This window comes from Mobula hypostoma, chromosome 2, assembly GCF_963921235.1.
Source record: "Mobula hypostoma chromosome 2, sMobHyp1.1, whole genome shotgun sequence".
Classification (NCBI taxonomy): Eukaryota; Metazoa; Chordata; class Chondrichthyes; order Myliobatiformes; family Myliobatidae; genus Mobula; species Mobula hypostoma.
In genome coordinates, this window is record NC_086098.1 from 185,921,375 (window position 1) to 185,936,288 (window position 14,914).

Below are 14,914 nucleotides of genomic sequence, written 5' to 3' on the forward strand. Positions count from 1 at the left end.
TGCATTTTGTAGAAGGGACAAATTACCAGTCAACATGTGCTGGCAATGCAATTACATAAAACAGCAACTTTTAAGCAGATAGTATTTTAATGTACAGTACTGTGAAAAAGTCTTAGGCTTTGAACGTTGGGGTCTTAGTCTGCTTTTTTTAAAAACAGTTTCTGATGTTAAGGCCTCCACAGAGCCCTCATCTCAACATCATCGAGGCTGTCTGGGATCACCTGGAGAGACAGAAGCAAGCGAGACAGCCAAAGTCTGCAGAAAAACTGTGGCCGATTATCTTATAAAACTGCATGACAGTGTACCTAAGAAAATTGAAGCAGTTTTAAATCAAAGGATGGTCACACCAAAAATAGATTTGATTTAGTTTTCTGTAGTTTATTGCTTTCCATAGTCTTTTTTACTATTTCGAAACTTTGCATTTCATTATTTTTGAAAACATCTTCGCTTTATAGAATTTTTCTATACAGATGCCAAGAGTTTTGAACAGTACTGTACATTCAAGTTATCCCACTTGCTGCAGGGTATCAAAACCGTCCTTTAACAAACTTTAACCAGGCAGATCGAAAGGACATGTGCATTTTGTTTTATAAAAGTGACTTGCATATATCCCAACCTTCAAAGGCAACTTGTGATGCAGCAATAAACAGTGGCTGTTCTAGTGATAGGCTTGGTCCAAGAATTAACAAATTCAGGTTAGCAGTCATTTAATCATGCAGGATTTCAGCACGACATAGCTGAGAAACTTTAACATTATTGAAGAGATCAATAAAGAATATGAGAAAATTTCATTTTCTGCTACGATTTATTGCAGAAAACAAATTAATATTACAAAACATGCACCATCAGAGACAGCCAATAGGAAAGCCAACACTCTGAAGTGCAGTCAATTACTTGCAAATCTCAGGTGTCTCACATGGACCAAAAAGTCAGTGCACTTAAAATAAAAACCACCTTCACCACTTCAAGAAAGGAAATTACAATCAAATATTTAAAAAAATCTGGTGGCACATCTTCCGGCTTTAGAAATAGCTTTCATCTTCAGATTTTCCTCAAGGGCTGCTATTGTTTCCCCGATCTAAAATGAAAAAAATCAAATTTATTTAGCAAATTAACTTGGTGGATCTTAACATACAATTGTCAGTTGCACAAGATTATTTTTCTCATCAGTGACTGAACTACTATTCCTGTCCTGTTAAAGGGTAGCAAATTATTTTGAGACCTCCTCTTATTTTTTTCCAGGCACCTGATTCCAACCCTCAACTATCTTTTTCTGATCTGAATGATTGTTTATTGCATGACGTCATACATCAACTATGCATGGTGTACACCACACCTTGCTAAACACCCCTCCTTTGAACAGAACTTCCTCATTAAAACATAGATTTTTAATAATTAACACAATTTTAGGAATTTAGGCATGGCACAAACTAATACAAATAATTAGACAGCCACTTCCAATGAAGCATTGAAATACCCTGATTGTTTCACAGTTAACAAGCCAGAAACCATAACGTTTTTTTATAAAAGTCTTGAAGTTCTTTCAATATGCCAGTAGTCCAAAAGTGATTGTCTTCACAAGTCTTTGAGAGGAATTACTTTATAGTGCACACCTTTAAACACTCATTTGTTATGTCATGTCACATGATGTGGATGATCTTGATCTTTTCATGACCATGATAGTTCTTGACAAACTCTTCTAGTCTGCCCTCCCTTTAAAAAAAGATTTCAACTAAATTGCTCATTCAGCGAGAGAAGCAACTTTACAGTATGATTACTGCAGAACGTGAAGGTGAGCTGAATTTGAAGTTGAGAACATAAGGAAAGCAAGCGGTGGGAGTGGGGCAAAGTGTCTGGTCAAATCCGGCATACCTGCAAGTAAAGGTACTGCATTTGTCAGTAATTTCGCAACACAACCATTGTATTGATGCTTTTTCAGACGTTTCAACCAGTTTCCTTGGCGCACGATGAGTAGGGCAAGCTTTAATTTCAATCCAGAGTTCTGAAGATTTTTTTTAAAAAAGGGCTTGGAAGTTAATTTGAAAGGAAGATTGTCAAACATTGTCTCTCAGTGACATTTCCCTGGATTTGACATCAGATGTTGCAAGTGCATGCAAAAGAATAATGCTCACCACCAAAGGATGAAACCACCTGCCCAAAAAACAGGGCAGCATCAAGGTTGCATGGGATTCAATAACAGAAGTGTTTCCAAGATACATGCAGAGGAGGAAAAGGGTGCTCATAGACATTCTCCATGAAGCAAGACAGTGCCAGAGTGTGGTGACTTGAGGCAAACTGTTCTCTGCCAATCCACTTTCTATTTCTATTAGGATGTAAATGATGCGCAGGTTCTTGTCAATGCTTGGTCTTACTTCTCAAGCTCACAGCAGATCATTCTTTACACCAATGTGCACTGCAAGGACAACTATTCAGTTGCTTTCTAGGCAATTCTTCACATCCCTCTCCGTCCAGACACAACCAGCATTCAGCCTCATTCTATGCAATGTCAGGTCATCTTAAACAAATACTCTCCACCCATCCTTTCAACACGTCAGCATCCTTGGTTACTATGATAGGGCAGCAAAGATATGGAGAGTAGCTCTGGAGAAAAATAGAATCTCTTTGATCACTAGACTGAGTAGCACATCTAATGACAGCTTGCCTTGCACACAAGCTTTCATGTGTCCTAAGGTGGTGCAGTAGAATACAGAAACTCCCTAGAAGGTCCAGTCACAGATCAAGATCCAACTCACTTTCACTTCAGACCTGAAACATTGACGTTTTCTTCTTTCCACAGATGCTACCTGATCTGTTGAGTTTTAAGGATGGTTGAGTTTCAACTTAAGACTCACAAAGTCACAGAAAAATACAGCACAGAAACAGGTCCTTCAGTCCATCTAGTCCATGCCGCAACTATTTAAGCTGCCTACTCTCATCGACCTGCTCAGGGACCATAGCTCTCCATACCCCTGTCATCCATGTAAACTTCTCTTAAGACGTTGAAAATGAGCTTGCATGCACCACTTCACTGGCAGCTTGTTCCACACTTTCACGACTCTCTGAGTGAAGACTCCCCTCACACTTTTCACCTTTCACCCTTAATCCACGACATCCAATTGTAGTCCCACCCAACCTCAGTGTAAAAAGCCTGTTTGTATTTACCCTATCTATACCCCTCATAATTTTGTATACCTTGATCAAATCTCCCCTCAATCTTCCACCCTCCAAAGAATAAAGGCCTAAACTATTCAATCTTTCCTTACAACTCAGGTCCTCCAGTCCCAGCAGCAGCCTTGTAAGTTTTCTCCGTACTCTTTCAACCTGATTTAGATCTTTCTGGTAGGTAAGAAACCAAAACTGTACACAATACTCCAAATAAAGCCTCACCAACATCTTAAACAACTTCAACAAAACATCCCATCTCCTGTACTCACTGACTTACTGACTGTACTTGCTGACTTACAAATCACATGAGAAAAGGCAGCCAATGAGAGCAGTGGAGAGCTGCCGAGGAAGCAGGAAACATCCCTATTCTGTTAATCTGCATTTAAGGCAACAGAGGAGGAGCTGCACAATACAACAGGCCCTAACACTGATAGATTCACCTAGAATATACAAGTACTGTACCTGCATGAAATACCATATGCAGCAATCTAATAAGGTCATGCAGACCTTCACTAGTAATTTACATACCAGTGAGTGCCAGCAAAGCAGACAGCATAATCAAAGACTCCACTCACTCCTGACATTCATTCTCTCTTCTCCTCCTCCTTCCCATCAGGCAGAACATGCAAAAGCCTGAAAGCACATATTAGCAGGCAGGCTCTAGAACATCTACCATCCCACTATTATCAGACTCTTGATTAGAAACATAGAAAACCTACAGCACAATACAGGTCCTGATGCAGTCCATTTCCCTCTATTTTTCTAAGCTCCATGTACCTATCCAGGAGTCTCCTAAAAGATCCTATTGTATCTGCCTCCACCACCGTCGCCTGCAGTCCATTCCATGCACTCACCACCCTCTGCGTAAGAAAAAACTTGCCCCTGACATCTCCTCTGTATCTTCTTCCAGGCATCTTAAAACTGTGCCCTTTTGTGTTAGCATTTCAGTCCTGAGAAAAAGCCTCTGACTATCCACACAATCAATGCCTCTCATCATCTTATACACCTCTATCAGGTCCCCTCTCATCCTCTGTCACTCCAAGGAGAAAAGGCCAAGTTCACTCAACCTATTCTCATGGTGCATGCTCCCCAATCCAGGTAACATCCTTGTAAATCTCCTCTACACCCTTTCTATAGTTTCCATATCCTTCCTGTATTGAGGTGACCAGAACTGAGCACAGTACTCCAAATGGGGACTGACCAGGGTCCTATAAATCTGTAACATTACCTCTCCGCTCCTAAACTCAATCCCACAATTGATGAAGGCCAATGCACTGTATGCCTTCTTAACCACAGTGTCAACCTGTGCAGCAGCTTTGAGTGTCCTACGGACTCAAACCCTAAGATCCCTCTGATCCTTCACACTGCCAGGAGTCTTAACATTAATACTATATTCTGCTATCGTATTTGACCTACCAAATGAACCGCCTCACACTTATCTGGGTTGAACTCCATCTGCTACTCAGCCCAGTTTTGCATCCTATCGATGTCCCGCTGCAACCTCTGACAGCCCTCCACACTATCCACAACACCCCCAACTTTGTGTCATCAGCAAATTTACTAACCCATCCCTCTACTTCCTCATCCAGGTCATTTATAAAAATCACGTAGAACATATCCCTGAGGCACACCACTGGTCATTGGCCTCCATGCAGAATATGACCCGTCTACAACCGCTCTTTGCCTTCTGTGGGCAAGCCAGTTCTGGATCCACAAAGCAATATCCCCATGGATCCCATGCCTCCTTACTTTCTCAATAAGCCTCAGATGGGGTATCCTTATCAAATGCCCTGCTGAAATCCATATACACTACATCTACTGCTCTACCTTCAACAATGTGTTTAGTCACATCCTCAAAAAATTCAATCAGGGTCATAAGGCACGACCTGCCTTTGACAAAGCGACGCTGACTATCCTAATAATATTATGCATTTCCAAATGTTCGTAAATCCTGCCTCTCAGGATCTTCTTCATCAACTGAAGTAAGACTCACTGGTCTATAATTTCCTGGGCTATCTCTACTCCCTTTCTTGAATAAGGGAAAAACATCTGTAACCCTCCAATCCTCCGGAATCTCTCCCATCCCCATTGATGATGCAAAGATCATTGCCAGAGGATCAGCAATCTCCTCCCTCTCCTCCCACAGTTGCCTGGGGTATATCTTGTCTGGTCCCGGTGACTTATCCAACTTGATGCTTTCCAAAAACTCCAGCACATCCTCTTTCTTAATATCTATATGCTCAAGCTTTTCGGTCTGCTGTAAGTCATCCCTACAATCGCCAAGGTCCTTTTCCGTAGTGAATACCGAAACAAAGTATTCATTAAGTACCTCCGCTATCTGCTCCGGTTCCATACACACTTTTCCACTGTCAGAGATGATTGGTCCTATTCTCTCACTTCTTATCCTCCTGCTCTTCACATACTTGTAAAGTGCCTTGGGATTTTCCTTAATCCTGCTTCCTTAAGGCCTTCTCATGGCCCCTTCTGGCTATCCTAATTTCTTTAAGTTTCTTCCTTCTGGCTTTATGATTTTTTAGATCTTTATCATTACCTAGTTTTTTGAAGCTTACGTAAGCTTTTCTTGACTCAATTTTCAACAGCCTTTGTACACCACTGTTCCTGTACCCTACCATCTTTTCCGTCTCATTGGAATGTACCTATGAAGACCGTCACGCAAATATCTCCTGAACATTTGCCACATTTCTGCCGTACATTTCCTTGAGAACATCTGTTCCCAATTTATACTTCCAAGTTCCTGCCCGATAGCCTCATATTTCCCTTCACCCCAATTAAACGCTTTCCTAACTTGTGTGTTCCTATCCCTCTCCAATACTATGGTAAAGGAGATGAAATTATGATCACCACCTCCAAAATGCTCTCCCACGAGAGACCTGACACCTGACCAGGTTTATCTCCTAATAGAAGATCAAGTACAGCCTCTCCTCTTGTAGGCTTATTATTGTGTCAGGAAATCTTCCTGAACACACCTACCAAACTCCACCCCATCTAAACCCCTGGCTCTAGGAAGATGCCAATCAATATTTGGGAAATTAAAATCTCCCACCACGATAACCCTGTTATTATTACACCTTTCCAGAATCTGTCTCCCTATCCGCTCCTCGATGTCCCCAATACTATTGGGAGGTCGATAAAAAAACACCCAGAGTTACTGACTCCTTCCTGTTCCTAACTTCCACCCACAGAGACTCAGTAGACAATTCCTCTATGACTTATAAAAGTTGCTGGTGAACGCAGCAGGCCAGGCAGCATCCTGACCTGCTGCGTTCACCAGCAACTGTTACGTGTGTTGCTTGAAATTCCAGCATCTGCAGATCTCTTCGTGTTTGTGTCCTCCATGACTTCCTCCTTTTCTGCAGCCGAGACACTATCTCTGATCAACAGTGCCACTTCTGAATCTTGTATGACAAGATGGCCTCTTGGCCTCAGAGTTGACTTCATTATGATCTTGCACTTTCTCATTTACCTGCACTGCACATTTTCGGTTGCTTTTACACTTAATCTGCATTGGTACTGTTTTACCTTATTTTAGCTCAATGCAATGTGTTTATTCTTGTTTTTATAAACAGAATGCAAGACAAGCTTTTCACTGTATCTTAGAACATGTGACTGTAATAAACCAATACTATTACAAGCCAAAATAAGGCCTAATCTTGGCCTTTCAACTCTCCTCCATTCGTAGCGTCTTCTGAAACTCTTCACTAGCACGGATGATGGGTGGACCTTGAGAGGAATTTTGGTGAGGAATATGAAAGCCAGGATTCAGTATGAAGCAGTTCCACATCGGTTGCCCCTACTCAGTTCAGTACCTGCAAGCTGTGTCATGCCTTGTTGGCCAAAGTTGCAGTGGAGTAGAATATTGAGATCCACAAAGCTATGAAGTTGGGTCCATTTGTCCTCAACCATCAGATGCTTTTGCAAATAAATGTAACAGTACATTCTTTTTAAAAAACAAATACACCCCCATCCACTCCGTCTACCACCAACATACAGTAGCAGTTTGTACCACTGCAGCATTTCACCGAGACTCCTTAAATGGCACTTTCCGAACCCACAACCACAGCCTTGAGGCTTTCCTGATGAGGGATAAAAATGTACAGGGATTGGACATCAATGGTGAAATGCTTGTGGTTAGGGTCAGGGAACTGAAAGTTTTTGAAATGGTGGACAGCATGCAAAGTGTCAAAATTTAGGTGTGAAGAGATTGAACCAAGGAGGACAAAATGGAGTTGAGATAAGAGGACAAGTTCAGTGGGGTAAGAGCAGGCAGAAACAATAGGCCTACCAGGGCACTTAGGTTCAGGTTTCTTGGGTAGGAAATAGAAACAAGCATTGTGGGATTGGGGAACAAGGCAGGGGGCTAGAGAGTGGCGATCTCCAAGGTAATGGGGTCAGTGATGGTGCAGAAGAAAGTGGCCTGCTGCTTTGCAGCAAGGTTGTGTTTCGGGGGTAAGTACGAGGTGCCTGAGAGCTGGCGTCCAGCCTCAGCAAGGTAGAGGTCAGTACACCAAAACTACAACAGCATCACACTTGCCCGTAGATCTGATGGTGAGGTTGAGATTAGTGCGGAAAGTTGAGAGCAATGTGTTCAGAGGTGGGGTGAGGTTGGAATAAGGTGAGTGGAGTAGTGAAATCGAGACAGCTTATGTCTCATTGCCAGTTAAAGATAAAAAGATCCAGAGAAGGCAGAAGGCCAGAGTGAAGTGTCCTAGAGGAGGAAGAGGGCTTAAGATAGGAGAAAATGTCATCTACTGGGGGTGAGGAATCCTTTCCAATGAAGTAGGCCCAGAGGTGGAGGCAATGAAAGAAGAGCTCAATGTCATGGTGGGCGCAGAACTTGTTGAGGCGCATGAAGGCAAGGGTGCTGCTGGGGACACAGTATTCCAACTCAGAGAGAGGGAAGTTGCATGGGATAGTGTGGTGACATGCGAGGTCTCGACCTGGAGGCAGGCTGTGGCCATGACCAGGAGCTAAGCTGGATGAGTTTGAGATTTAAGATTAAGATTTGAGAAAAATGAAAATATGTAGGTTGAAGGGAAGCATGCCAGTAAATATTTTACTTATGTTAGTACAATTTGAATTTAAATTGAACTGGTATTTTTATTTAAAAACTGAAGCCAAGATTAGTTAACATAGAAACAGAAAAACTACAGCACAATACAGGCCCTTCGGTCCACAATGCTGTGCCTAACATGTACTTACTTTAGAAAATACCTAGGGCTACTCATAGCCTTCTATTTCTCCAAGCTCCATGTACCTAACCAGGAGTCTCTTAAAAGACACTATTGTATCCGCCTCCACCACCTTCGCTGGCAGCCCATTCCACGTACTCACCACTCTGCATAAAAATTTAACCCTGACATCTCCTCTATACCTACTTAAAAGCTCCTTAAAACTGTGCCCTCTCATGTTAGCCATTTCAGCCCTGGGAAAAAGCCTCTGACTATCCACACGATCAATGCCTCTCATACACCTCTATCAGGTCACCTCTCATCCTCTTATACACCTCTTATCAGGTCACCTCTCATCCTCTGTCACTCCAAGGAGAAAAGGCCAAGTTCACTCAACCTATTCTCACCCAATCCAGGCAACATCCCTGTAAATCTCCTCTGCACCCTTTCTAGTTTCCACATCCTTCCTGTAGTGAGGTGACCAGAACTGAGCACAGTACTCCAAGTGGGGTAACTAAACACTTACAGAGACTTAAAACCTTTTAATGGGATCACAGTTACAAGGTAGTACATATAAGCTATTTTGTTTCAAATTAGTGGAATTACACTCAAATTAGACAAAATGCAACTTGATACAGCTTCAAAGAAAACGAAAGACTAAATATTAAGCGTTTAAGTCACTTTGATTTGTAGAATGAAATCTTTGCTTTAAGTTTCCTATTTAAGGAAGTCACCTTTTTTAAAAAAAAGATGCAGAACCCATCTTTGCAATATTTTTGCACTAGAAATGGAATACAGATAAGGTAGAAAAATGAAACATGAAATTATTTATTCAACCAATTCGACCCGAATGCCAAAATGATTATAATAGCCACTTTTCCTGTATAATAATGTCCCATTGTAATATCAGAAAGTACAGAAAACACCATCAAATAATCAAAAACATTTAACTATAAATGTAGCATGCAACACAACACACAATTTTTAAATCAACTCTCAAGAGACATGCCCATTCAATGAAATCTGGATTAAGGGTAGAATAGTCATTCAAACAGATCTACTCTATGATCTACTTTGCTATCAAGGTACTTGATAGGCACTTGCAAGCTCTGGGATGCATATTAGATTCAGCTAAACTGCTTTCATTGTTTCCGGTTATCATTATGTCCCTTTCTCACCTTGTTTCTTTAAGATGTTTTGGTGATGCTTAGTAGTTGTGCTTCTTGTCACGACTGTTAATACAGATGGTGCTGTATTAACCATCTGCATATAATCTTTTGTCTTATACCTCACTCGACAAACCCCAAATCAGTACACCATAAAGCTCTACTTTGAAAACTGAACCCTACACTCCCCCACCAGTTCTAAGTGTCAATGACTCGAACTATCAACTGGTTTCTCTTTCCACAGATGCTACATGATTGAAATGCTGGAGAACTCAACCAGTTTTCATTTCAGATTTCAGCACCTACAGTTTCTATTCGTTATCTGTAATCATCACCCATCTTCATAATCACCATTGTGAAACACCAATCCTTGTAGCATCACATACAAAATGGTGGACAAACTGAGCAGGTTAGGCAATGTAAATACAGTTAATGTTGCGGACTGAGACCTTTCTTCAGGACTGGAAAGAAAGGAAGTCATCAGAATAAAAAGGTGGGGTGAAGGGAATCAGGATAACTGGACGGTGATAGGCGAAATCAGGTGGATGAGAAAGGTAAAGGGCTGGAGAAGAAGGAAGGGCAACTGGGGAAGGCGACAGGCAGGTGATGAGAAGAGGTAAGAGGCCAGAGTGGGGAAGGGGGGGGGGGGCGAAATTTCAGAAAGAGAAATTTATTTTCATGCCATCAGGTTGGAGGATACCTGGATGGTATATGTGTAGCTATTCCACCCTGTGATTGGCTTCATTGTGGCAAAAGAAGAGGCCATGAACCGATGTATCGGAATGGGTAGGAGGATAGGAATTAAAATCGTTGGTCAGTTATCTTCCTTGCTTTCCAGTTCTTGATCAAATTTGTACATTTTACAGCGTGCATTTTCTATATATAATGTTGATTGAAATAAATATATAATGCCACATGCCACACAACATTATATACTTCAATCTGGCTCTGGTTTACTCTCTCTCTCTTATTTAATTCATCAGTCCACATGCACCTTGGACATTAACTTTTAAGAAAACAACTTTTTCAAACTCTGCAGAAAGTGCAGGGAATGGTAAAGCTCTTGAGCTAGCAGGAGTACAATGGACTCTTATGTGTTCAAAGCTTCTAATTTTCAACAATACACATTCATCTTTTGTGACGAAGGACCCTGAGGTACTTAAATATGATTATACAATTGGGAAGCATTATGTTGAAATATACACCCAGTGGCCACTTTATTAGGTACCGGAGTGGAAGTCAATGTGGTCTTCTGCTGCCTATCCACTTCATGGTTCGACACGTTGTGCATTTAGTGATGCTCTTCTGCACCCCACTGTTGTATTGTGTGGTTATTTCAGTTACTGCTGCCTTCCTGTCAACTTGAACCAGTCTGGCCATTCTCCTCGGACCTTTCTCATTCACAAGGTATTTTTGCCCACAGAACTGCCGCTCACTGGATGCTTTTTTGTTTTTTTGCACCATTCTCTGTAAACTCTAGAGACTGTTGTCCGTGAAAATCCCAGGTGATCAGCAGTCTCTGAAATACTCAAACCATCCTGTCTGGCACCAACAAGCATTCCACAGTCAAAGTCACTAAGATCACATTTCTCCCCATTCTGATGTTTGGTCTGAGCAACAACTGAACCGTTTGACCATGTCTGCATGCTTTTATGCATTGAGTTGTTGCCACATGATTGGCTGATTAGATATCTGCATTAACAATCAGATGTACCTAATAAAGTGGCCACTGAGCACATGTTGAAATAGTCTTGTTAAGTTGTTGGTTGATATTAAGAGTCCAGATCAATAAAATAAATTCTATTTTTAATAAGTACTGAATATCAAAATAAGAGTTAAATGGCAGAAAATGTACATTTGATCCAGATCACATTAAATGAAAGTCTGGGTGCACCCAACAGCCACAACTTTCAATTTGACAATGAAAAAGTAATACAACTTTACCATTTCAAATACACATCTTTTGCCATGCATAGCAGAAATGAAAAACACTCAGCAAGTCACATGCTCATCAGAAAATTTAATTTTCTACATACACAGCTGATGCACTTAAAACCCTTACTTGGGTTAAGTTGATTAGAAACCCTTCTACCGAAGAGTCCTATATTTTGCCAATCTACTGCTTTGTTCTGCTGCAATCCTGGCAAAGGAGAGAGGAATATAGATTTAGAAAAGGCAAAAGATCTTTAGAGCAGAGGAATACGATGTTAAAGTTCAGAACTAAACTCCTCGCTGATGTGGCATTGATGATATATTGAGAGTTTGTAACTCTACATAGAAAGAGACAAACCACTGAAATTTGCATGAACTAGATAATTGGAAATTTGCTTTCGACTCCTGTTAGTCCTTAACACAAAATTCCCAATGTATTTTCTGCTGTGAAGACTTTCTCAGCTTCCCCCACTCTCCCGCACATTACTTACAATACATGAAAAAAATCTAAAGGTACTGCTTTAATTAAATTCAAATGTTACAAATATTTTATTAAATCATATTTAAAAGCAAAATGTGAATTCCAGACCCAAATGTTTTCTTTTGAAGGTACTGACTCAGTCTGGAGTCATTAATGATCTTCGAATACAGTTGTAGTTTGGACTTCATATTTCTCCAAAATGTTGGCTATTGACGCTCAAGATGCTCATCAGTCTACAGTTCCCTTGGCTTTCCAGCTATCTCACCCAAGGAACTTTTAAAGAGTGGTTGTTGTAAGACATTCTACCATTTTGGGGAGAAGGTATGGTTCACAGCAAGCCCCATTTTGCTCTCTTCATATATACCTACTTCCAGTAGGATAGCATTTAAAACTAGAGCAAAAAAAAAACCTTACTTCTTTCCCCCCCCCAATTCAGTGACACTGCAGTAAACTGCAACAAATAACTAGAGCACTGACTCTATTATTAGGCAATGATTTCTTTTCTAATACAGTGTTCTACAACAACATTCTTTTATTGAATAAACTAACCATTGAAGCTTATTGGAATTTTTTGGGACCTAAAGCAGTCTAACATGATAAATATTTCTGCCCTATTTTGAAAGGCCACACACTTTAAAATAGATTTTCCCCCATGGCTCAAAAGGTCCTCAGCGAGTACACAGGTAGTCTATTTCTAAATGCACCATCTTCAAATGCATTACCAAAATTACATATCCAACAGGAATTCATCAACATGAAATAATCAGTCATCTGTAAAGCACCCTGCAGCATAAACAAACATTTACTTCAGTTACACTGCTTGGTTCTGAAGGAAAATGAAATGCAGGATAAATGCAGAAGACAAAGTTACACCAGCAAACATTGCAAAAAAAAAGTTATAAGATATACCAAGCCTTCACAAATCACTCATGATTGACAGCATTAATTTTATGAGGAGGATTAAGATACTGTAGAAAGAACTGAGATTTACCAGATTGATATTGGTAACAAGAGACTTCTGCCCTGTGAATCAACCATAAAAGGTGTGACTATTATCCTTAAGTAATATTTTAAATGTGTTTGAAATTAATAGGGGCTTTGACAGAATGATCAGAGTATCTGTTTACCACAAGTAGTAAACCCTATAATTGGAAGACCAGTAAGCATAACTGGAAGGGGAAATATATTAAAGATACATTTGGATAGGTACATGGATGGGAGAGATTTGGTAGATTAATAGGTCATCATGGACTTGATGGGCCTAAGGGCCTGTTTCTGTGCCGTACTCTTTTATGACTCTACATCATGTTTTAGATATGTGCTTATTCAGTGAGCAGTGATGAGTTTCAAAACTGCCACATAAAGATCGAAGTCCTGAACTTAATCACTGGTAGAGCTCAACCAGTTCTCAGTCCTGGTTCACTTTGCCAGTGAAGCAGGAACATGTTGCAATTCCTCAGCATTCAGACTGAACAGTCTTGTTTGCAGACAGTTTGGGGATTGTCAGGCTGTTTTGAAGAGGGGGAAATTGACAGCAAATTTTAAAATAGAAGAGTTGCCTACAAGGTTATACTTTAATAGTTTTTAAAAATGTTTCTGTATGTCAGACATTGAAACATTTAGATGGCAAAGCCTGTTTAGGCCATTGCCTGCTTAAATTCTCCACAGGTGGATTTGTGCAGAATTATTCTGACTCAACTTCACCTCATTATGCTGTTGGAGATCTGCTGTCACTAAGGGCTAGACTGCTCCAATTCCAGACCTTATCATCATCATGTGCCGTGTCATATGATGTGGGTGATCACGGTCTTGACCATGATTGTTCTTGGCAAACTTTTCTACAGAAGTTGTTTACCATTGCTTTCTTCTGGGCAGTGTCTTTACAAGATGGGTGACTCCAGCCATTATCAATACTCTTCAGAGATTGTCTACGTGGACCCAATGGCTACATAACCAGGACTTGTGATATCCACCAATTGCTCATACCACCCAGCACATGCTCCCATGGCTTCATGGGACCCTGATTGGGGAGAGGTTGGGCTAAGCAGGTGTTACACCTTGCTCAAGGATGACCTGTAAGGTAGCAGAGGGAAGAAGTGCCTTACACCTCCTTTGGTAGAGACACATCTCCACCTTGTAGGTCAGTGAATCAAGATTTCTGAATCAAGGTTAAGTGAGGGAATGATGAACCAGTAGCAGTGAAATTGCATCCTGCAGAACTTCTGCCTTCCAGCGATGAGGGTGTGTGTAAGATCATAGAATCTAGAACATAGAATAGTACAGCACAGTACAGGCCCTTCGGCCCACAATGTTGTGCCAACCCTTAAACCCTGCCTCCCATATAAGCCCCCACCCTAAATTCCTCCATATACCTGTCTAGTAGTCTCTTAAATTTCACTAGTGTATCTGCCTCCACCACTGACTCAGGCAGTGCATTCCATGCACCAACCACTCTCTGAGTAAAAAACTTTCCTCTAATATCTCCCTTGAATTTCCCACCCCTTACCTTAAAGCCATGTCCTCTTGTACTGAACAGTGGTGCCCTGGGGAAGAGGTGCTGGCTGTCCATTCTATCTGTTCCTCTTAATATCTTGTATACCTCTATCATGTCTCCTCTCATCCACCTTCTCTCCAAAGAGTAAAGCCCTAGCTCCCTTAATCTCTGATCATAATGCATACTTTCTAAACCAGGCAGCATCCTGGTAAATCTCCTCTGTACCCTTTCCAATGCTTCCACACCCTTCCTATAGTGAGGCAACCAGAACTGGACACAGTACTCCAAGTGTGGCCTCACTAGAGTTTTATAGAGCTGCATCATTACCTCGCGACTCTTAACTCTATCCCTCGACTTATGAAAGCTAACACCCCATAAGCTTTCTTAACTACCCTATCTACCTGTGAGGCAACTTTCAGGGACCTTGGACATGTACCCTCAGATCCCTCTGCTCCTTCACACTACCAAGTATCTGCCATTTACTTTG

General features: G+C 41.1%; 1 protein-coding gene across 2 annotated transcripts in view; it reads right to left on the bottom strand.

Annotated features, from left to right (window-relative positions):
* Window positions 1–352: 352 nt before the first annotated feature.
* The window catches only part of rpn2 (ribophorin II), a 74,067-nt gene continuing 59,505 nt past the window's right edge, over window positions 353–14,914 (bottom strand). The window contains exons 17-18 of one of the 2 annotated variants that reach the window (XM_063041253.1): window positions 11,583–11,660; window positions 353–1,078 (exon numbers count right to left, since the gene is read on the bottom strand). In XM_063041253.1, coding sequence (XP_062897323.1) covers window positions 11,609–11,660 — 52 coding nt within the window. In that variant the 3' untranslated portion in view covers window positions 353–1,078; window positions 11,583–11,608. The remainder of the gene's footprint in view (window positions 1,079–11,582; window positions 11,661–14,914) is intronic. The other variant, XM_063041254.1, reaches the window with a different exon arrangement.